Source organism: Podarcis muralis, chromosome 10 (genome assembly GCF_964188315.1).
Source record: "Podarcis muralis chromosome 10, rPodMur119.hap1.1, whole genome shotgun sequence".
Classification (NCBI taxonomy): domain Eukaryota; kingdom Metazoa; phylum Chordata; class Lepidosauria; order Squamata; family Lacertidae; genus Podarcis; species Podarcis muralis.
Window position 1 is genome coordinate 41778484 of NC_135664.1, and position 24780 is coordinate 41803263.

General features: G+C 39.8%; 1 protein-coding gene across 6 annotated transcripts in view; it reads left to right on the forward strand.

The window, feature by feature from the left end:
- The first annotated feature begins 220 nt into the window (after positions 1-220).
- Positions 221-24780, forward strand: part of CFAP54 (cilia and flagella associated protein 54) — a 101304-nt gene continuing 76744 nt past the window's right edge. For 4 of the 6 annotated variants that reach the window (XM_077934824.1, XM_077934826.1, XM_077934825.1 and 1 more), the window contains exons 1-17: positions 221-515; positions 3580-3685; positions 4119-4265; positions 8949-9120; positions 9828-9886; positions 11862-12005; positions 12879-12992; positions 13085-13186; positions 13965-14163; positions 15154-15240; positions 16718-16830; positions 16921-17092; positions 19028-19113; positions 20329-20463; positions 21129-21279; positions 23964-24034; positions 24609-24737. In XM_077934824.1, the coding sequence (XP_077790950.1) occupies positions 310-515; positions 3580-3685; positions 4119-4265; positions 8949-9120; positions 9828-9886; positions 11862-12005; positions 12879-12992; positions 13085-13186; positions 13965-14163; positions 15154-15240; positions 16718-16830; positions 16921-17092; positions 19028-19113; positions 20329-20463; positions 21129-21279; positions 23964-24034; positions 24609-24737 (2193 nt within the window). In that variant the 5' untranslated portion in view covers positions 221-309. Of the gene's footprint in view, positions 516-3579; positions 3686-4118; positions 4266-8948; positions 9121-9827; positions 9887-11861; positions 12006-12878; positions 12993-13084; positions 13187-13964; positions 14164-15153; positions 15241-16717; positions 16831-16920; positions 17093-19027; positions 19114-20328; positions 20464-21128; positions 21280-23963; positions 24035-24608; positions 24738-24780 lie in introns of those variants that run through there. The other 2 variants (XM_077934828.1, XM_077934829.1) reach the window with 2 other exon arrangements.

Below are 24780 nucleotides of genomic sequence, written 5' to 3' on the forward strand. Positions count from 1 at the left end.
AGGCAACCTATGAAACCGAGCATCATGTCGAGGGCTAAGCGCTCCTTCCGACAGCACCGTCAACAGGGTCACTCGCGCTTCCCTCGCACCACAGACAATTACGGCAATGAGGAGGAAGAGGAGAAGCGCAGGAGCTCGCGGGGAGACAAAAGGAGCCCGAGCCCCTCCTGGCGCAACCCCCGCGCCTCCCCCAGCTCCTCCTCTTCCCCCGCTCCGCCGGCGCTTGTTGCCCCGTTTCCTAGCAACCGCCCGCGTGCCGCCTCTCGGGGCTGAAAGAAAGCGCAGGCCGGGGAGGACGGCCGGCCCGCCATGGAGGCCCCCAGGCCCCGAGCCCGCTCCCCGCCTCTGCCTCCCCCCAAGCCCGCCATTTTCTACGGGCCCGTGGAACCGGGGAACCCGGTGGTGGACAGCTTCGAGAAGGACCTGAGCGCTTGCCTGGGCTACTTTCGGCGCCAGCAGGAAGCGAAGGCCTCGGGGGCCTCGGGCTCCAGGCAGCAGGAGCTGCACAGGCTGGGGTAAAGCGGAGGCCGGGGACGGGGCTGGCGGGGAAGGGCGCGCCTCTCGTCCCGCTCCCTCTCTCTCCTGCGCTCTCTTTCTCCGCCGTGCTTCTTTTTTTGCTGTTAAATATCTCACGATCTGCTTGCACATAACTGTATATCAGTTCTCAGGAGTTGCAGGGGGATTGCCTGGACTCCTCTGAGAGGCTAAGCACTCTGTCCCTCATTGGGCACATGCCCTCGTGACCAGGTGCCTCAGTTGTAGCTGACACCTGTAGCTTAATTAATTATTATAACAATAACAACAACAATTTATTATGTATACCCCGCCCATCTGGCTGGGTTTCCCCAGCTGCTCTGGGCAGCTCTCAACAGAATATTAAAAACAAGATAAAACATCAAACATTAAAAACTTCCCTAAACAGGGCTGCCTTCAGATGTCTTCTAAAAGTCAGATAGTTGTTCATTTCCTTGACATCTGATGGGAGGGCGTTCTGCAGGGTGGGCACCACTGCTGAGAAGGCCCTCTGCCTTGGTTACATGTTCACCTCTTTATAAAGACTCTAGATCCAAAGTTGGAGCCATTATCCAACTGCGTATCGTTCTTCCCCTTTAGCATTGTACTATCCTTGCACTAAAAAGGACTAGGTGCAGCCATGCCATTTTCTGACAGCTATTAGAAAAAATAAGTGCTAGGGAAAAGCAGAAATAATGCTTTTCTCCCACTGCAGTTCTTTGACCCTTAGTTGTGCTAGCAAAGTAAGAAGTTTTCGCCCACCATATGAACCTTGGGGTGCAAAGTGGGAGCACAGGCACAATTACCAGATTTTTTAAATTATTTTTTTTTAATGCAAGGAGGGTAATAGGAAGGAGAAAGTTATTAAGAACGTAAGAAGGTCTCTGCTGGATCAGGCAAACGCCTATCTAGTCCAGCATTCTGTTCTCACAGTGGACATCCTGACACCTATGGGAAGCTCGCAAGCAGGAAATAAGCTCCATAGTGCTTTCCTGCTTATGATCCCTAGAAACTGGTTTTCAGAGGCATACCCAGCTCTACCTCTCTTTTAAATTGGATCCAGTGAAGGCAGTGAAGGTCTTGTGTGAGTGTCTGGTGGCGGTTGGAGTATGGATGGCGGCTAACAGATTGAGGCTGAATCCTGACAAGACAAAAGTACTGTTTCTGGGGGACAGAGGGCAGGTGGGTGTGGAGGACTCCCTGGTCCTGAATGGGGTAACTGTGCCCCTGAAGGACCAGCTGCACAGCCTGGGAGTCATTTTGGACTCACAGCTGTCCATGGAGGCGCAGGTTAATTCTGTGTCCAGGGCGGCTGTCTACCAGCTCCATCTGGTACACAAGCTGAGACCCTACCTGCCCATGGACTGTCTTGCCAGAGTGGTGCATCCTCTGGTTATCTCCCGCTTGGACTACTGCAATGTGCTCTACGTGGGGCTACCTTTGAAGGTGGCTGGAAATTACAACTAATCCAGAATGCTGCAGCTAGACTGGTGACTGGGAGTGGCCGTCGAGACCATATAACACCGGTCCTGAAATACCATATTGGCTCCCAGTACGTTTCCGGGCACAATTCAAAGTGCTGGTGCTGACCTTTAAATCCCTAAACTGCCTCGGCCCATTATACCTGAAGGAGTGTCTCCACCCCCATTGTTCTGCCCAGACACTGAGGTCCAGTGCCAAGGGCCTTCTGATGGTTCCCTCACTGTGAGTAGTGATGTTACAGGGAACCACCCAGGCCTTCTCAGTAGTGGCGTCTGCGCTATGGAATGCCCTCTCATCAGATGTCAAAGAAATAAACAACTATCGGACTTTTAGAAGACATCTGAAGGCAGCCCTGTTTAGGGAAGCTTTTAATATTTGATGAATCATTGTATTTTAATATTCTGCTGGAAGCCGCCCAGAGTGGCTGGGGAAACCCAGCCAGATGGGCGGGGTATAAATAATAAATTATTATATGATTATACTGTCTCAGATATAGGAGGTAATATAACCATGGCTTGTAACTTTTGATTGCCTCATCTTTGAATTTGTCTGATTACCTTTTTAAAGCTTTCTCAGTTGCTGGCCATCGCTATATCTTTTGGTAACAAATTCCTTAATGTAACTATGCGCTTTGTGAAGAAGTATGTCCTTTCATGTGTCCTGAATCTTTCAACATTCAGTTTCATTAAATGACTGCTGGCTCTAGTATTTTAGTGGGAGAAAAACTTCTATCCACCTTTTATAGATCCAGTCTAATTTTATACACCTCTTTCATATTCTCTGAATTAAAAAGCCCTACTTTTGTAAGTCTCCTCATAGCCCCTGGATCATTTTGGTTGCTCTTTCAATTCTGGGCGTTTCAGGGAATATTTAAAGAGAATATCAAACATAATGGTCCGGTTGCACAATATGATAAACCAAGGATTGAACCTGCTTTGCTCCCTCCTTTCAATGTGGAATATAGACACAACCCCAATCCTTGACTTAGCACCATGTCTGAACCAGAGATCATGGTTTATTTTGCTTCAAACAAACCATAGTAGTGGCTTGTGCTTGGCTTGGTGACAATTATTTGGCTGTGTCATCCCTGTTTCAGGTATAATGTTAAGACAGGGACTGTGATTCCTGGAAGACCTGCTCCCTGCCTTGTGTGCCTTTTCTGACCTGGCCTGGAAGGGCAGGGCCCTGACTGACGCCAGCTACAAAAGCTGAGGCTGCTGACTGTTGGGTTGGGTTAAAACTCTTGGGCTGGGCGGGTGTTTTTTGTTGTGTGTGTGTGTGTGTGTGTTGCAGTTGCTGTTGGGTTTTTTGTATCTTTATTTTGGAGCTTGTGATTTATTTATATGGAAATCATTCAGTTTTGTTGTGTATTATTTGATGTTTTATTTATTATTTATGACTACCTTTGTTAAGTTGTAGTTATGTAATTTTTCCTGTTGTAAGTTGCCTTGAGCATGGTTTGAACTGTGGAAAGGCGACATACAAATAACATTATGTATGTATTGCTGCCAGTGTGTTTCCTGCCTTTATTAAAAAAACCAAATAATAATCAGTCCATAACGTTCAGTGATTATTTTTGTTTAGAGCAACTACTTTGTTTAATATTTGGAACAACTACAAGCCTCGATTCCCAGATTTGTATTACAATGAAAAACTTGTGAAAGTTGGTGATGAGCTTGTGGAAATGAAGGTAAGTAATGCCCTATGTGAATTATTTATAGTAATTTCTCTCCTATATCTGCATTTGTATCCTTCCATCTGAGAATATACATCATGCATTTGGTAAAGTGCAATCTGCCCATGATAGCTCATGTCTCTCCACCTCTACCATGCTGTAGTCTTATACAGTACTCACCTGGGAGTATGTCCTGTTGAATTTGATGCAACTTACTTCTGAGTAGACATATATAGGATTGCATTGTAAATGTATTATAAGAAGGATGGACAGCTTGTGACCCTTCAGATGTTATTGGAGTGGAATTACCATCATCCCTGAACATTGTCTGTGTAGGGCTGATAGGAGCTGGATTCCAAAATCTTAACGTTTTGTCACTTGAAATTTTATGGAAATTAAAAGAATGCATTTTGTGTGTGTGTAATCAGTTTTGTTTTTTGTTTTCCAGGAATATAAGCTGGCACTTACACAGTGCTATGGGCGATATCTTCAGGAAATATGTAGTGTAAATCTAAACAAAATTGGATCAGACGTGCATCAATTTAAATCAGATTTTTTCCCAAAGGGACTTAGAGATCCAACTGCTGCGCGTACAGTAAGTATATACAATGAAGATTTAAAATAAATGTGATACTATTTAATATTTTAATAATATTTTAATAATAATTTGGCATTAACAAGGTTTCATTAAATATTCAGTAAACACCACCCATTCTTCCTCCAGCAGCATGCTGTCTTAAAGGCACTTCTCACATGACAACTCATATCGTGTTTAAAGAGACATTCATACTTTACTTACATCTAATTGTCTATATATTTTTTGCACACTTTTTTCCTGTGGTGCTTGCTTATTGCTATGAGTAGGAAAAAATAACAAGCGGCATTTAGAGGTGTGTGTGGTTTTTTTAATTGCCCTCTTAATTTGCAGTTATTGAATATAATGGCACATTATTAGTCATGTTTAAGGAAATTATATGTGTAGTTGGGATGTAAGAAGATATAATTTCCCATTTTGTCCTGTATTTATGACATGCTGCGTTGTTTCTGTTCTGTTGCAGTTTTCCCCCTGCCAAAAATGATGTTATTCATCTCATTGTTTGTTAAGGCAAATTTGTATAACTTTGCACCATCGAATCTAATGCGCCTTCGAATCTAATGCACACTTAAATTTTCAGAATCTTGAAACCATAAAAAGTATTTGCTGACAAATGTAAATGTGCCATCAAATCTAAAGTGTGCCTTACTTTTCGCAACGTAATTTGGCCAAAAAAGCTGAGAATTAGATTTGAGTAAATATGGTATTCAATTATTATATAAATTATGTTGACATTATGTTTTCCCACCCTATTCATTTCAGTTATAATACGGGGGGAAAGGTGATTAAATATTATTTGCTATCTGAAAGCAACAACAGTGAATACAAGTCACATTAACTAGATCATTTTCTGTTCCAGACATGGGACAGATAAGCTATCTTCTTTAATTTCCTCCCCCATTTCCATTTTCTTCATAATTGCGTAATGGCTTCAAATGTTTGTATGCCCTTATGTAGAGATGAATGGAGATGCATAGCTTCTTCCATTAGAACATCAGAAGAACCCTTCTAGATCACACCAAAGACCTGTCTTGTCCAGTATCTTGTTTCCCACAGTAGCCACCCAGATGCCAACAGGAAGTTCAAAACCAGGACATGAGCGCTATAGCCCTCTTCTGCTAGTATTCCTTAGTGACTAATATTTAGAAGCACGCTGCTTCAGCTTTGGGCATAGTATGTAGCCAGCTCTATACAGCTATATCATGGAAGGGCAATTGACTTGCCGATCAGGAGGTCGGCAGTTCAAATCCCCGCTGCTCCCGTTGCTCAGTCCCTGCTTCTGCCAACCTAGCAGTTCAAGTAGATAAATAGGTAGATAAATAGGTACCGCTCCAATGGTTTTTTCATGCTCTGCTCTGGTTCGCCAGAAGTGGCTTAGTCATGCTGGCCACATGACCTGGAAGCTGTACACCGGCTCCCTCGGCCAATAAAGCGAGATGAGCGCCGCAACCCCAGAGTCAGTCACGACTGGACTTAATGGTCAGGGGTCCCTTTACCTTTATACTCCCTCAAATGATACCTCTGTCTCTTAATCTGTGGCATCCAACATCACCCTGTGTGTGAGAAATACAGTTCTTTAGTCTGGGTGTTTTTGCTCATTCATAGGAGAATCTTATACAGACTTGGATGTATGAAAAATACATTTCATACATTCTGACTGTGTGCTGTGGGCAAAGTGTCTACTGAATTGAGACAAATCTTACATTTGCAACTATGTTAATGAAATTAACAAGCATATACGTTGTAGGATCGGCATAACCATCTTTTAAAAAACAACTGATTATTCATATTCTTAGTCCTCTGGGCATTCTATGATTTCATCTAATAAATATGTTAAAAGAGTTTGCCAGTGTTTTTGAAAAACATTTGGGATCTAAGCTCTCCTAGGATATTATTTATTCTTCCTGTTGTAAAAGCAGATACTAAGGATTTCACTTTGAAGCTTCATAACTGGAAACCAGCCGTTTGCTGTAGAATAATGTGATACATGAACCCAAGTTTTCCCCCCTGCTCTAAAATGTAGGTCTAAAGTGCTCCAACATGATGTTCTCTGATTTCAGGTGGAAGATATTTTGTACTCTCTTGGTAACCAAATATCCTAGTTTAGGAAATTACAACAAACACTGTTTGCCTTTATGGTAAATTGAAGCCCAATACAGATTGTTTCTGTGTATCACTTCTTTTTATTAGATGAAAGGAACATTTTTAGTATCCTAAAAGTGTCTTAGCATTTTCAGTACTGAGAAATTCCCCGAGTTTTTAGACTTTTAAAACGGGTGGGAAACCTCTGGCCCATGGGCCTGATCTAGCTTGCTGAGCCTCCCTAGGTGACCAGCAAGGCTATTTTGGGCAAGCCACACCCACTTGCTCTACCCCTGAAATCATAAAGGCAGGGCATTGTAGGCATTGACAATCTGGAGTGCCCAAAAAGTCCTGTTACACAGCATTTCTCAAGCACCTGATAGCCAGCAGGTTGTCAATCAGCTGATGTCATAATAATGTTGCCCCATTCATCTTTCCATGTGGGGGGCGGTGAGGGGGATAAGGATCTGGCCTTCCGGGCAAAAAGGTCCACTACTCCAGTTTCACAACATCTTTTCTGAACACTCTCTAACAACAATGTTTTGTCATTGAGTGAAGGTGATTATTGCTGTTGCAGTTATTATTAGTATTATTAAAAAACTTTGAAACAAATGGTTCTTCTTCGTACAGAATGTGGGTGGCCGACACTCAGTTAAAATATAATATATTTAACAATACTACACCCAGTTAATTTTAAAAATTGCTACTATGCCTATTGGATATTTTTCTGCTCTGTGCTATATAGAATTGGATTATAACCAACTTTGGAAAGCAGATTGTCAAGATGTTTTGGACTATTATTGTTTTTCAGGACTGAGATCAGCTTTGACCATGAATAAGTGTCATCTAAGGGATTGGCACTTATGGATAGACTCCAGAAGGGACACGCAGCTAATTAGAAACAGCAATTTTACCACTCGACAACAGTATTTTAGAACTAGCTATTTGACCAAATACCTTTACTGAGCTGTTTCCAAATGATTCCCACTGCAGTTTTGGATGACTGCTGCAGCAAGGTCCCATGTGTAGGCAGACTTTATATTTGTGGTCAACCTCAGGTGGAAGACACTACTCATTATCTCTTGGCCTGCTCCTTATATAGACACTCAAGAGACCACTTTCTGAAACGTTTGTTCACACAAGCAGGCAGGTACACTCCAGCTGAAATGGTCTAGTTTCTTTTAAGTGACACTAATAGCTTCGTAACACACAGAGTGGCCCCATATGCATTGGCTGCAACAAGCAAACAAAAAAAAACCCCATGAAAAAGTAGTTCAATAACATTTCTATAAAATGTTGTGATGATTTGGAGGTTTAATATGAATCAAGCTGGATTTGAGTTTGTTGGTGTCTCTGGTAACCTCTCTCATATATCATGGATATTGACTCATATCATGGATGGATATGATCTGTATTGTTTTACTGGTACTGTTGCTTTGGGTTTGTCATGGCCTTTGGCTAGAAGAATAACTATATTGACAGAAATAATACATTTATTTGAATCATTTATAGACTGCCTTTTATTCAAAGAATGTTAAAGCAATTTACAACCATTAAAATACCTTTAATAGATGAAATATATAAATAATATAAGAATAAATAAAACATGATACAGACAAATCCTCAAACCGTTCCAAGTACAAAAATTAGTATGCATGGCTGCCAAAGGCCTGAGTGAATAAATAAGTTTTTAACAGGTACTGAAAATGAATCACTGTTTGCGTCTGCTGCACTTCAGAGGCACTAGCTTTAGGCAAGAAGTGTGAATCCCTCACACCAAATGAGTAGCAAATGCATGAAAACAAACAAGCAAGGACCTTATCAGAACAGTTGCTGTGCTGGAAGTGGAATGTTGGTTTGGTTGTGGAAAAACACTTTCCTAGAGACTGAAGTTCTGAGGATGTTTCATTGAGTCCTTGTTTAAATTTAAGTACTGTGCCATGAAGCCATTGCTTAAATTAAGTGCTATGGTAAAGGTAAAGGGACCCCTGACCATTAGGTCCAGTTGTGACCGACTCTGGGGTTTGCTGCGCTCATCTCGCTTTATTGGCCGAGGGAGCCGGCGTACAGCTTCCGGGTCATGTGGCCAGCATGACCAAGCTGCTTATGGCGAACCAGAGCAGCGCACAGAAACGTCGTTTACCTTCCCGCCGGAGCGGTACCTATTTATCTACTTGCACTTTGATGTGCTTTTGAACTGCTAGGTTGGCAGGAGCAGGGACCGAGCAACGGGAGTTCACTCCGTCACGGGGATTTGAACCGCCGACCTTCTGATCGCAATTTCTAGGCTCTGTGGTTTAACCCACAGCGCCACCCGTGTCCCTAAGTGCTATGGTAGAAAGTAGTTAATTAGCTAAAAGGCAGTGATTGGATGAAAAAAGCACAAAGGAAACAAGCTAGTGAAGAAGGGGCCAATGAAGCATGGGGTGGGAATTTCATACAAGACCTAGGAATGAATGTGCTGAGTGGCACAGTTGTGAAAGAGCTGGGGAAATATGTCCCCTGGCTAAGTGGCTGAAGGGTGAGTTATGGGGTGGGGTGCTAAATTCACATTTTGATTTGAAGAATTACGTCATTTCAATCTCTGATTATTCATTTTAGTTCCATGTTTTGCAAGTGAGGAATATCTGCATTTACAAATTGGTGTGTGATAATGATGAGGACCTACTGAATCAGGAATCTATGAAGACATGTTTCAGACTCTTGTCCATATTGCAGCTGATCATGCAGATGACTTTGCCACATGAACGTTTGTGTTGGCTTGTCTACAATGGTGCGTCACAAATTTTACTTTCTAAATGCTGTTGGAGAGCTGTCAAGATTAAAAGAGTGTTTAATTTTAGAGCTACCTCCCTATAATATAAAATTCATGGGGAATTTCAGTTTTGCTGTTTCTGTTTACATTTTGGGTTGAATTTTCACTGTGAAGCAAATTATTTATTATGCAGGCAGTTGAGTGCTGATAGCTTTAATGTAGATGGATAAGTTTTTTTAAATAAAAAATTATAAGCATGTAAAATATAATATATAATATACTGTAAAATATATCAGAGGGTATTGTTTTCATATAAGGGAATTCAGTTCCCAAAGTTTAGGATATAAATGTTTGAGATTATTAGAGTCATGAAATGGTTGACATGGTTTCATAAGTAAGTTTCAAAGAAGTTAGAAACCATTTAATATGAATTTTTTCCTGCTAGATAAGCTTTGCCAATACAACCTATAGGTGTTATTTTTTATGTCCATTTGCTGTATTCACTGTGCAGGTTTTATACATATATACATGTAGCTTACAATTTATATTGAATAAGTTGAAATAAGTTGAATTTATTGAATATATATTGAATAAGTTGAATAAAGAAAAGCCAAGTTGAGGTGAGAGTAAGGATAGTCCACAAGCTCAGCATAATATATATCAGCATGCACACAGATGCACATACTGCTATATATGTTTTTAAAATAATTTACTTGTCCTTGCAGGTACAATCCATATGTATACCATTTGTAGGCATTTAATGACCATTGGTCAATCTGCTAAGGTATGGCAAGATAAATTTGGAAGTATTTGTCTCTTTTCCTGTGTCTGTCAAGATATATTAATTTTTCAGATTATTACTATTCTGCATGTTTTTGGTAACATTTTAGCTTGTGTTTGACTTGTGATGATTGTGTGTGTGTGTGTGTGTGCGCACGCGTGTGCGTTTTAAAGGATGTTCTTAGCTTGAATGAATGAATGAATAAATGAATAAATAAATAAATAAATAAATAAATAAATAAAGTATAGAAAACTGGCAGTGCTAAATCTGATATTGTCCGTTCAGTGGTTTTGGCTTTTGAGATTTCAATAGACATTGCCCATAGAATTTCAGCATACCTTCACAACTAGAGCACGTACCAGTTACACTGGCACCTAACCTTTAGGCTCAGTTCAGAGTGTTAGTTATTACTTTTCATGCTGTATATTAGAGGTGGGAAACTTTTCCCAGCCCAAAGGTTGCATTACTCTCTGAGCAGACTTCTGGGGTCACAGGCTAGTAGTAGTCAAGGCCAGAGGCAAAAGTGGGTGGAACAATTTGTAATGTTTGTACAGTAGACTATATACCAGCCATGCAAAATGCACACTTCTCCATCCAGATGAGCAAAATACATTAACACTGTTTAAGAATACATTCCAGCCAGAAAAGAAGAGGGTAGGGGGCAGAGCCATTGATGGGTGTGGCTTTGGAAAAGATGGTGTGGCCTAGGTGGAGGACAAAACCTTGGGAGAATCCCAAGGGCCAAATAGAGGCTGCTCTAAATTGATTTGGGACCCCAGGGTAATTACTGTCCTTTTCTGTATTAATCTAGCTGTCCACCTAGAATATTTTGTCTGGCCCATCTTTAGAGCATTTAGATACTGTACTGAATGAAGAATTGGCAGTAGACTTTTGCCATGACTAGGTTGTGAATTGTTAACATGTTGCCTTTTAAAAGTTGTTTTGTCTGCCATGCTTCTCTTTTTTTGCTTTTCTGTTTATTATCTCATGTGATAGTGTTTGGTTTTTCCATGGTGTTAGCTGCCTTGGGTATCTCAGAAACAAGACAGAAAGGCAAGATGTACATATTTTCAACAAACTTAACTAATGACACAAAATTTGTTTTCTAAAGAATCTTAGATAAATACTCAAGAGCTGTGCTGCTGCTGCTGCCAATCTGTAAATACAGTACTACACTTTAAAACGTGGTCTTGTACTGTTTGAGTAAAAAACCCTTAGTATTGATTTTTATACATTTTACTTGCATGAAAATGGGAATACTTTTATTTATTTAACCAGGCAGATTTATTATGAATATGTTATTTGATTTCAAAACGGTGTGAGAGTGAAGATAGATAGATGATAGATAGATAGAGAGATAGAGAGATAGAGAGATAGAGAGATAGAGAGATAGAGAGATAGAGAGATAGAGAGATAGAGAGATAGAGAGATAGATAGATTTCATTCTGAAATCTGCAGTATGAAAATTACATACTGCTTGATTATAAGGAAGATTTTTCAGTTGTCCTTAAACTGAACTGTAGTGCCACCCAGTGGCTATTTTTTATACAATAAGATCATCATGTGGCTTTCAAAGTTTTGTTCATCTCAGTTGTACACTCCAGAAAAAGTAAGCAAGAAAGGTAGATGTGTATGGTGGGGGGAGTCAGTTTTGCACATAAGTCTGCAAAAGTTGTTATTATTTTTACTAGCTCACCTACTCATAACGTTAATCAGTTATGACACACTAAAGTCTTGAACTGAAAGTGGGGAAAGAAGTATAGTAGTTACCTTTCAAAATTTGTCAACCCCTGCAATATTTTATACTAATCAGTGTTAATATCATTGAGTGATATTCAGGGTTAGTCATATTCAGAACACACCCACTGAAATAAATTGGCTTAAATTACGTTGACTTCAGTGGATCTGCTTTGAATATAACTAACACTGGATGTCACCCATTAATGGCTTAATTTATAATCAGTTTCTCTTTCAATAGGTGCTTGAATATTTATTATGGGCCTGTGTATGCATGGAATCATCGGTTCCCCTTTTAGCTGTACACTATTTGCCATGGAGAGCAACACTGTACGCCGCTGTTTGCCAGTGTTATTATGACTGCTATTCTGGCATAAATGGAGAGGTAATGATTTTCCTTCATATTTTAAATATAATAAAAAATATATTGGATATGTGTAAAAATAAGCTGCTCTTGGGAGACTATATTAAAGTGTGCATAAGGGGCGCTGCCTTTGTTTTGTGTTCCTTGTCTGAACAGAAAGACAAATTTAGTCAAAACAGTCCATAAGTATATGGTGTTGGGATCATTGATCTTGATTTGATGGGAGCACAACCTAGCAATTTCCCAAATGACTTATGCTTGGATAAAATAGGCAGGTTACCTCTGTAATTTTTAGTTTACTTTCTCCCTTTTCTCAATCTCTTGCACTGAAGATATTGTTAGTTTTGATTTCAGTAAGTGACCAACATACTGGTCCTTCTCTGTATAGTTATGACTGCCATACAGGAACATTTTATCTCTGCAGCATAAAACATATTTCTATTGTAGACCAGCTGATACTTTTGACCCTGCAATCCAACTACTTCTTCTCTAGTCTGTCTATCTGATTTACCTCTAGCCTACTCTGTTCAGTCTTTCTGCCATTCTGTCTCCAACATTCTCCATAATGTGTTTTGCTCTGCCTACTTACTTTCTTAGTAATCTGAATCCAGAATTTTGGGCAGCTAAACCTAGAATGGTTATCTGGATCCCAAGCACTGCCGTTGTTGGTTGTTCCTGATCCACATGAAGCTTCCCAGATTTCTTCTCTATCTTATTTGGAATGTAACTCTAGGATGGGCATTGGAATTCTGAATGCTAGCAGTCAGTGGAGTTCTAGTTCAAGATGGGGGACACAGTATTGCCATTTCTTCCTATCCCCACATCTGCCTTTATTAACAGGAAAATAATAGTCACTCCAGTTTACATATATATGTATATATTATTGTGCTTCAGATATTTGCACGTCGTGGTTTGGTTAAAATAGATGAACTAAAGCAAATGGAAAATATGAGTTCACCAGCACTAAGCACAGAAACAAAGAGAAAATTCAAAGAAGCAACTGTGAAGGTATTCATATTTTATAGGGATTTATAGTATTTAAGAAAGTGGAACATGTAACATAAAAAATTATGCTTTTTTTCTTTCCTCTTTGGGGTCAGATGGCAGCAATGATCTTCAAAAGATCAGCATTTGAACCCAGAAGACGACCAAAGGGGCTTTTTCGTCCAAGAGTGAAAAATAATATGAAAGATATACAACATGTATGTATTAGCCATTTCACCCTGTCCTGATCTGGACCCCATGAGGGTAACTTAGCCAGGCGGGTAGCAGGTATGGTCAGATTTGAGTTGCAGTACCTTGGATAGCTCCAGGGAGCCAATTTGTATCAACAAGATTCAGAATTCAACCAAGGCCTTTTATATCGCTTGATTGGACCAACCTTCTCCATTTGGCTCACCAGGCATTCACCTGCCTTGCATCTGCTGATCAGCAATGCCCACACAGCCTTTGCAAGGCACTTTGAAACCCTTACTGTCAGCTGTAGGTGCTTCAAAGGGCAACACGGCCCTCTGCAAGCACCAATGACCGGCTGATTGTCAGTGCATAAAGAGACCTGTGTACATTTGAAGCCCCGACAATCAACTGTTCACTAAACCCTGTCATCTATTCTGCTGACACCACCTCTTCATTGTCATCCCACCATCAATCTACTGGCTTGGAGCCTTCTTCCCCTGGCGGTTCCCTGGCAGTTGCTTCTCTGCATCCAGCCAGTCCATGACATATGGACACACTTCCCTAAAATGTCTTTTATTAAAAAAGAAAAATTCTGCTTCATAAAGATTTACTTTTTATAATTTAAATATGACACAAACAAACAGAGCTTTCCTTAATTCCAGCTAAGACTTACACTTCACACTGGTTTTTTACCTATCCGTGCACAGTCTAACTTAAAGCTTACCAGCATGGTTTTATATGGAGCTGTTTACTTACGACAGCTATTTTAAATATGTGATCCTTGATTATTTTTGTTTCATTTAGCTTCCTTGGCCTCGGACAATCTCAGAACGGCTGATGATGGAGATATTTGATTGCAATTCATCTATCTTTTTTGGCATCTTGGAAGCTCTGTTTGATAGAAATAGGCGGACACTGATCCCTAGCCCTCCTATTCCTGATGAAATGGAAATTCGTGATGTCATTTCAGAGTTGTTTTTTGCAGGCGTGGATATTCTTGATGGTAAGTGGATGAAATTAACTGTAGAGAATTGGCTAATTATAACAAGGAAAACCAAATGTAATTCTTTTATTACTTTTCAAAAATTGGAAGTAATTATCATTGTCAACATGTGGAAATTCTACTCATTATATCAGAAAGTAAAATGTTTGTTTCTTAAAAATTCAAACTGCGCTAGGACTGAAGAGTGCTCTGCTTTAAACTGGTATCGGAGTGGAAGAAAAATAAGACACAGTAATAGTTTTTTCAAAGCTGTGGAAGTATGAACACAAGAAACTGAGCCATATGTGAGGCAGTGGAGAAATCACATGAATATATGTAGGGCTACCAAAATCCACAGTAAGCAAGAATGTGAACCGAGAGATGGATATTTGGATTAGAACTTTCCTAAGATCAATCTAATTTTAATTATTCTCCTGTTGGAGACTTTAACATTTTGAACCTTTCTATTTCTTGCTTTCTTTGGACTTCAGCTTTCAGCATGATGTTAAACTATGACTGTTCTCTTGATGTATTTTCTGAGATCCAATAACCCCCAACAGCTGTGATGATGGTGGTGGTTGGTGGGGAGAGATCTAATCTGACAGCAGGTGGGAAAGAAATAGTATGTTAAATGAAGAAAAACAAGTGAATTGAGTGGAGTTGGGATAGCTAATGTGGTGCCCTCTGGATATTCTTGGACAATTCTTATCAGTGTTAAGCCAGTATGGACAGTGGCCAAGGATGATGGGAGTTTTAGTTCAACATCTGGAGGGTACTTCTTTGGCTATCCCTGTAGTAGAGACCATTCTTATATAACTATTGAACCATATTCAAGGAGGTAATAAGCAATTTGAGCATGCCTTCTTATTACCAAAAGATATTGAAATGTTGCTCTTTTAGGTTGCTCTTTTAGGAAACTTACATGTACAGTAAATGTATTTCAAAATTATATGATAATTAAAACATCTTGTAAAATAGTACATGAGGGCTAACAAGATAGTTTTATTGCAGGTGGTGGCGTAGCTGCCCGAAGCAGCTTAATCCCTGTTTCTATGGTTATAACTGGAACATCAACACTTATGGAACAGATCTTAGCAGGTAAATTAATGGTTTTTATTCTTGTAACCCTGACAGAGCAATACCAAGTGGCAGATCTTAGACCACATTTAAAGCCATGGCAGTTCCTGCTGGCCTGGGCTGCAGAAGGTCCTTTTTTTGCTGTGCCAGAACCAGGGGATTTGTGGGGTTTGGGATCCTGTAGACTGCACTCTGAAACACCATCTTTCAGGACTTTCTGTGGCTGCTTCTGGTAACCTCCTGCTTGTCATGGCAGATCTTGCGACCTCCGCTGTGGTGGAGACCCCACACCAGTGGTGCTCCTATTTGCTGGCAGAGGACAGTCGAGAAGGACTTGCACATCATAGTAACCTAGCCAAACTGAGATATGAATATCAGGGAGTTAGGATTGCATCTTTGATGGTTTGGGGATAGGATGTGTTAAAATGATATTATTTGCCAGTGGTAATCTGACTATTGTAGTATTTTCTACAACAGGCTTTTTTGTTTACCTGCATTCACACCCCTTTGAGGTGGAAGGCCAGTTAACATTACCACTCTGCGGGACACTTAGAGAGGAATTCAACATAGTGCTATGGCAATTGTTCTGTCACTGCATTTTTTTTAGCTTGTCTGATGGAGTGATCTCCTCCTTCCCCCTATATTGTTCTGGGGGTTCTCCCACCCCCTCCTGTCGACCCAATTTTGGAGGACATGGGAGAAACCCCATTGTACTAACCGGGAGCCCTTGCACTGACTTCCACTGGCAAGACTGATTAGTTGAATCCTACCCTTAAATTTCTTGCTACATTCGATCGTGCGTCCAGTGAGCAGATCAGCATAAGCATTGTCAGCCGTCTGGAGTTTGTGTCTGTGAAAAGTGATGCACATTATGGGAACGGCCTACTGCATGCTAGAAAAATTCTTAAATGACAACCAAAAGGCTTGTGGTAACAAAGTGAGCTAAGTGGATCTCATATCAAGGGAAGATTTGCTTTCCTCATGGGCAGAGTGGGTTCAAGCTGTTCAGCCACACTCCCTTAGTACTAGGGACACTTAGAAGGCCCCTCACGTAGCAAGGTTCCCAATAATGTAAAGACTTCTGAGTGCAAAAGCCCAAATCACAAATTTGTGCTAAATGGGAAAAATCTGAGAGGAGTCCATGTGGTGGTGGGTGAAGAAATGGGGGCAGGGCTTCTACAGTTTGAACCCTTGCATTTTCAGTTGCTTTGTGTTTAAAAAATAGAGACACATACGTCTTTTATGTAAATAATTTGACCCTTAAAGGGCTAGGGAGATTTAAATGGAAACCTTTCTTCACAGCTACCTCTTTGAGTAGAAGTTTGAATCAGACAAGGTCTTCATAGAAAGCTATTGGCCTACTGCAAAGGAATTCAAAGGAATCATATTGGTCCCATACTTGCAGAAGTAGTTAAATCAGTAAATAAATAAGTTTAGTGTTCTCCTTTCTGTTTGCGAGTATTGTGGGAGTCTTACACCTTTTGTGTTACTCTTATAGGGAAGAGTGGTATATCTGCATATGCTGCCTTGAGATTTCTTAAGATGGCTTTCAGCTATGAGGAGTGGGATAGCTTTGATCACGCAGCTATAGTGTTTTTTTCCTTTCTTCAGGTAAATTCAGTTTCTCAATGTTAAAAGTAGTTTGTTGTGCTTAGAATTCATAGGCCAAGCAAGATCTCTCATTTCTCCGTATATTTATAGAATCAAAATGCCCCCAAATGGAAGAAAGCAGAATCAGAACTCAAAATACTTCTAGTAATGCAGCCTCTAATAACCGCAAGAAAACCAAGACACGGCTTGTGTGTGCATGGAGGTGTTATCAGAGAATCAAGTACTTTTCGTGGTACAGGAAGAAAATCCATCACATTTCAAGGTGTGTCACAGTTAGTAGCTGCTCAGTTAATAATTACACCAAGAAGTTATAATACAGGATAAGGAGAAAGTGAAAGTCATCCTATATATTTTTCTAAATATTGGTAATAAAACATGATTCACTGTACCTTCCAAAATGTGACTAACGTTATTAACTGTTAAATATTTGTACTGGTGTACCATTGACTATAATGAGAAGAGAAAGAACTTTAAAACTTAGGGAAATTTGACATTGTCAGGTGCTTTCTCGGCACCTAAAAACATTAAAGCTTCTTGTTTTTCATTTCTTTCTTCTAAATATTCTATTACATCAGTTATGTTTTTGATATTATCTTTCATTTGTCTTCCTGACAAAAATATGGCCTGATCTTGATGGATTTAATCTTTTAATACAGTTTTCAACCCATTAGCTAATATGTCTGCAAACAGTTTATAATCGTTATTCAACAACAAAATAGGTTGATAGTTCTAAGCTAGCTCTGGATCTCTATCTTGCTTATGAATCAAAGTTATGTATGCACTCTTCAGGATTCTGGTAGCTCTCCTGTATTCAAAGTTCATAATATCTTTTTAAAGGTTGTATTAGGTAATCTTGTAATTTTTTATAATATATTGCTGAAAGGTCTGGGTGCCTTTCCTAATTTTGCCTGTAAAATTGCTTGCTGTAATTCCATCATTTTGACAGGTCTATTCAGAAATGACATTTTATCTTTTGGTGTCTTAGGTAGTTCTCTGTCTTCTAAATATTTACGAATTTCTTCTAAATTAGCTTGTTTGGCTTGATATAGTTCTGTATAGGTAAAGGTAAAGGGACCCCTGACCATTAGGTCCAGTCGTGGCTGACTCTGGGGTTGCGGTGCTCATCTCGCTTTATTGGCTGAGGGGGCCAGCGTACAGCTTCCGGGTCATGTGGCCAGCATGACTAAGCCGCTTCTGGCGAACCAGAGCAGCACATGGAAACACCGTTTACCTTCCCGCCGGAGCAGTACCTATTTATCTACTTGCTCTTGGACGTGCTTTCGAACTGCTAGGTGGGCAGGAGCTGGGACCCAGCAACGGTAGCTCACACCGTCACAGGGATTTGAACTGCAAGTCCTAGGCTCTGTGGTTTAACCCGCAGCGCCACCTGCGTCCCATAGTTCTGTATAAAAACTCGTAAATCTCTTATTTTGGATTTTCCACAACTCTACCTCCTACATTTATTCTATTAATACAGGTTTTTCTTGTTTCTTCTTTATTTGCCAAGCTAATAGTTTTCCTGGCTTGTTAGCCTGTTAAAATTGTTTCTGTTTTAAATATTTAATTTTCCACTCTATTTCCTGGTTTATTATAATTGAATAATGCGTTTGCAATATCTTGCTATCCTGTTGCACTATCTATTTTTTGAGGGAAATTTATTAATTCTTTCTCTTTTTACTTCTTGTAAAATTTCTTGTTTTTTCTGCTCTCCTATCTTTCTTTGGAATGCGCTTTGCTGTATAAAAAAACACCGCATTACTGCTTTACTCGCATCCCATATCACCTTTAAATCTGTTTTGCTCCCTACATCTTAAGCAGTTCATTTGTTGGTCCCACAAATTTGGAGATATTTGTTACTTCCTTTTCCATACAAATAAAAAAGCCTGACCAAGATTTTGAGATAGCTTTTTAGAGTAGGTAGATGTTTGGGATCTTGGATGAAATACTATTTTCCTGTTGATTTTCTTTTTTTATACTGCACTTCTCATTATTAAATGACAAAACTTTAAACTTAAACTTTAAATTTTCCAGATAATTGACCATGTTCAGAGAGAAATTCTGTATAACAGTAGGAAATTGCTTCATTTGTATGTCATGTAATTTCCTGCATTTGCTTCAACTGAGAATTTGGATTTAAATATACTTTTACGGAATTGACTGCTTTTAATTTTCTTTTCAAAATCAATTGCAATGGTAGATGGAAGAGTACCAGCAGGAAAGACTACTGATGAAATTTTTACATTGGCAAGAACTCTTTATTCCTGCATCAGTACACCTGAAAAGGTATAGTAAAACTGAGGTTAAGTATGAACTACATGAAATTGGTGTGTTAAATTAATTTCTTGTGCAAAATATTTTTTATTTTTTATAAAAGACAATGGATGTCAGATTTAGAAAGCTGCAACAATATTTTTAGTTTCATAACAACTAAGCAGAAATGTAACACAGGAAAGGGCTGTAGTAGAACATGTGCTTTGCAAGCAGTTCAGTCCTTGGCATCTCCCGGTAGAGCTAGGAATGTCCCAAGCGTCACACCCTGGAGAATCTCTGAAAGAAGAAGAAGAAGAGTTTGGATTTGATATCCCGCCTTTCACTCCCCTTCAGGAGTCTCAAAGCGGCTAACATTCTCCTTTCCCTTCCTCCCCCACAACAAACACTCTGTGAGGTGAGTGGGGCTGAGAGATTTCAAAGAAGTGTGACTAGCCCAAGGTCACCCAGCAGCTGCATGTGGAGGAGCGGAGACGCAAACCCGGTTCCCCAGATTACGAGACTACCGCTCTTAACCACTACACCACACTGGCTCTCATCTCAGCAGATGATGCTGAACTGGATGTACTGATGATCTCACTTGGTATAAGACAGTTTCCCGTGCAACACTTTAAGGAAACTTTCCAAAACAACAACAACAACAACACTATGTTGCAAACAGAAGCACAGGGTCGTTCTGAAGTACTGGGATGTAATGGGAGCTTGTTAGAAAATAATGGCAGCTACCATTCTAAATATAAAAAGAGAATTCCAAGCTTGTTCACAATACTGAGCCTCTTTACACATTTGTGTGCTTGCACATATCTGTAGCATACCAACGAATGTGTGTTGGTCCATTCCTTTGCTCTTCAGCTCTGGCTGTCTGCCCCTTTGGTACCACCTACTTTCCCTTCCTTCTTTCTGTTGGGGAATGATGTCCCCTAAGGGTGGTTACCTAAAACGTAAAGACATTGCCACTATTTCTTTCCAGGTCAGAGGATGAGATGGTGGCAGGAGCAGAAAGCGCTCCATCTTCTCCCTTTTTAAGCAGTTGGCTATGCAGGGCTTTGTTCACCAAGCAAGAGAAGTCTTGAGGAGGAGGCAGTGACCCATTTGGCTTGCTGGGAGGGAAGAGAAGGATGAGATACTAGTGTTCAATCCTGCAAATGCATTATTGGGTTTTTAAATTTTGTGACTTCACACCCTCAAAAGCCAGGTAGTTGAAATCTTTGAAAAATACCTTTTCCTTAGGTTCTCCTGCCAGACAGAGAAATGATGACAGATGCAACCATGTTTTTGTGGCAAAAGTGCAAAATTGCAATTCTGAGGATCCAAAATAGCGGAAGCTATTTCTTAAAGTCTCTTCTTAAATACCAGACAGCCAAGGTAAACCTTTCTCATAACTCATGTTGATTAAGGTTAATTATGTATCACACATCCAGCTATCTACAAATGCTCCTGTGGTGTTGGTAATGATGCATGCTCATTAGTACTCTACCTGTTCAGTATAAATAGCTATACTCTTGACATGCAGGGCAATTTCTATAAGAGAAATGAAAGGTCAGTTTGACTGGCACAGAAACTTGAAAACTAAGAGAGGAAAAGGTATAAGATGTGGAGGAGCTTCAACTTAGTGCTTTTGAAGCAACCGGTAGCATGACAGGCAAAGGTTTGCTAGCAGCTTGAGAAGCAGGGACCCAGGAGAGTGTGACTGTTCCATGCCATTACTGATAGTTGAGTCCATCCCTCCAGGCTGAGGAAAAGTCAGTGGTACTATGGCAGTCTAGCTTGACAGTGATACTGTCCTCCATAGGCAGGTGGCTTTAAAGAACATAGATGAGGTCCAGGGCATTGGATCTATGTCTGAAGGGGAAATCTAGGACTCTGCACCTCACAGATGGGACAATTCAGTGTGTTGTGGCTCTGTCCTTCATTCTAGGAAATGCAGCCTGCCATATCCATGTCACACAGTTGCTCGCCACATTTCATTCACAATTTTTAAATAACTTTAAATAAAAATGTAAAATGGTTTAATATTTTTTCCTCCTTAGTGGGTCCACATACTTTATGTAATTAATGAAGTGATTCATGCCATTAATCTTGGAGATACTAATACTGTGGTAATGGCGGAAGTTGCATTACGGCTAACATCAGTGATGGAGACTATGGCAGACTTCACAATCAAATGTGGAACCACATCAGGTATAGTCTTTATGAAAACATTGGTTGGTTGTAGCTAGGAACATTCTGTTACTGATGGCCTCAGCAGCCTGTGGTTCTGACCTAAGGGAAAAGTTAGAACCAGGCAAGCAGGACAAGGAGATGCGAGGATTTCAGGATTCACTGGCACTCCAGACAGCTCTCTGCAGAGCTTAGTTTAAAATCTTGAAGTTTTTTCAGTCCTCAAGGCTGCATTCTGCTATGGGCAAGCTCCTGGAGGTCACTTACCAGTAGTGGGTGTGGCCAGAGACAAAAGCAGCCAGGGCAACAAATGTGCCATTGTACAGTAGCTTACAATTGAGCCATGCAGACACTAGAAGTTCCTGTACGTCAGTCTTTCCATCCTCCCTCCCGACAAGCAAGAGGTATTATTACAATTAAGGATACATTACAGCCAAGTAAAAGCACTTGTGGGGGACACGGAGCTGGGCTTTGCGGGAGCAGGGTGGCGTAGGAAAAACAGATGTAGCCTAAGGCCAGATATATCTGCACTCTGTCTATGAACTTGCGTCTCCCCTGCCCCCAGTTTAGACAATGCACAATTGCCACATAATGCAGTGAAGATTGAGCAGTCATTCTTTGAGCAGTCATTCTTTGAAGCCTGAATGCTAGCTTTTATTATTTTATTTTACTTTTATTTATATCCTACTTTTAAAACCAATTATCAAAGGGGTTTATAGGAAATAAAATGTGTCAATACTAAAACAGCACTAAAATATACGTAGAGCACAAAACCGCACTTGCGTTAAACTAACAACGGAAGCAATTGTGAAATTTCATCCTGGAACAAAAAGGGTTTTGGTAACCATCTTATGGGAAAGGAAGGAGCTTGTTAGATTTCCTGAAGGAGAAGATTCCTTAACACTCATCTGCTAAAGAGACAAAAGAGCAGGCTTCCTATGCTGACTTCAGGGCCCTTAAGATAACCTAGCCCTCTGTGAATTACATAGGAGCTCAGATATGTTTTGATCACGAACTACATTTGTAGAACTCTTCCTTTCCTCAAATAAGAGCTTTTACCCAAACTGTATAAAATACTTAATGACCTCTAAGCTATTCACAACAATATTAAAAATAGATGGGAAAATGTTTTTCAAGAGAGTATAAGTGAATTTCAGTAAAAACTTGTATATTTAGACTCTAGAGCGACTGAATTATACAGTTGATGTTATTGTTTAAGAAAATGCAGGCAAACTACGGTAATGTAGTGATGTTGTTTTACATTAGCAGCGATAAAGATGATGTGTGGAACTATTCATGTGAGATGTTGGTAGTGTGGGGAGACTATAGTAGGAGTTAAAACACGTATGGGGAACTTGTAAATGTGTAGTACTTTTTTGTAAGAACATAATAAAAGGAATTGAATAACAATTGTGATAGCATTGCCTGTAGATAATTAAGTTTTATTGTACAACAAATTTTAAGATAAGAGCTATAGAAAGTAAGTGTCTTAAGTAATCCGCAATGTTATTAGCCTCCCACATTTTGGTTGCAACACACTGAAATAAAAAAAAGTCCTTTGAGGGATAGAAATGGGTAAGAAAGTTATAGGAAGTGGTAGGCATGCTGAAACATAAACATGTATAGGACCGATCAAATTGGAATTTTTTTAAAAAAAGCATTTGCTTTTCTTTCTTAACTTTGAACTTGCCAGGAGCAAATAACTTTTATAACTACGTTTCTATCAGTGCTGTTCTAGACATGCCTACTCACAAGTAAGACCCATTGTAGTTAGCAGGTCTTAACTCCCAAGTAAATGAGTATAGGACTGAAGCCTAAATGTTATATGTGTAGAGAATTGCATATATTTTCTTTATCTCAAGGTGGCTAAACTGTGGCCTTCCAGATGTTTTTGGATTATAGTCCAAATCATCCCTGACCATAGACTGTGTTGGCTGGGGTTGATTGGAGCTGGAGTCCAACAATATTTGGCGAGCCACAGGTTTGCTACCCCTGCTTTACATAAATGAGGGTTTTTTTCTTTTCCTTTTTTCAAATTTGGTGCTTCTATGCAGGGCTTTAAAGGTTTATATCATACTGGTGTTGCAGCAGTGTTGGGATTACCCTAGCAGAAAGTTTTGCCAGAATAACTCTGGTGCTGCACAGTATAAAATCCTTCATGTCGGCATATTTCAAGATGAGCTGGTGCTGGGGACTTGGCTGAGATTCTTAAGCAGTTGATTGCACTGTTCATTCTTTAAAATGTTAATTTTAATGAGTTGGTCTGCCAACAGGCCTGGTGCCTGAAGCCAGCTCCCCGTAGAACACATCCTTGGGGATCTTGCCATCTTCCATTGTCTTCTGAAAGAGAAGGATGCCAATGAGAATATTTTAGTGGGAAAACTATGGTTTTGAAATACAATATTTTCTGTTACCTGATAAATGAAACTACAGAATCATTTAGGAAGCATTTCGCTAGGACTGCAGTCTGTTTAGCATTAGCCTCTGTGAAAAGTGCTGTACATTAAATTGAAATTTGAATCGTATGACATTTATGTGCAGCTGCTAAATTCTGGACAAAATATATTTAGCTACTTTGTCAATGCATGATAAATATTTGCCGTTGTAGAAACAAGGTAACAAACTAGAAGACTTCACTGCTGGAGTCTTTGGTTAATATATCTACTACAGTGTCCCTTTCTAACTTGATTTCTCTGCCTCTTTAGTGCCAATAGAAAAAAATGATGCTGCATTGGTTTTGGAATACTGTGTTGAAGAGGTGCCTTCATTAATACAGGTATAGTTTCCTTTTCTACTAGACTAAGATATGCCACTGCTTAATATACATAATTTTGAATAGAGGTAACAGGTAAGGAAAACCGATAGGAAAGTGCGACACACACACACACACACACACAGATATATATCAAGCTCAGGTTTTCTCCAAGCTACTCTCGGGTGAGTGTGGGAGCAGGGCATGAGTTTCTCCATCTTTACAAACTCACAGTTCCTTAATTAGTATCAACACATCCTACGTATGTGTTGCATTGACCTTTGCTGTGTATATAGACCCACATTTAACCAGAACCAAATAATGAGGATAAAAGAAGCCAAAACTAGAAATAATGGTTAGCAAGTTGGGAATTGTTTGCATGATTGTTGGGGCAGGAATAATCTTGTGCATGCAATTTGAATAATCTTAGCAATTATCTACTAGCTTTTAGCTGGTGAGCAAATTGTTCATATGGACCCCAAAAGATTTCATTTTGCTTCTCTCCTTTTTATTTCTAGTTCTTAAATTTGTCTTAGAACCAACATCAGTAGCTTTCCAATTTTCATTTTTATTAATCTAATGTGTCGACTCCTTTTAGAAATCTCCATCAGAACAGTTGCATTTGGCTTATGAGTACCTGGACAGAGCAATTAATGCAATGAATCGAGCTCGCCTAATTACTCTTTTACCTGATGGTACATCGGTGCTTGATAACTGCTGCAAAAAGGTATGAGCTTCAACTGATGTGAACCACAATGCTCAGATTTGCT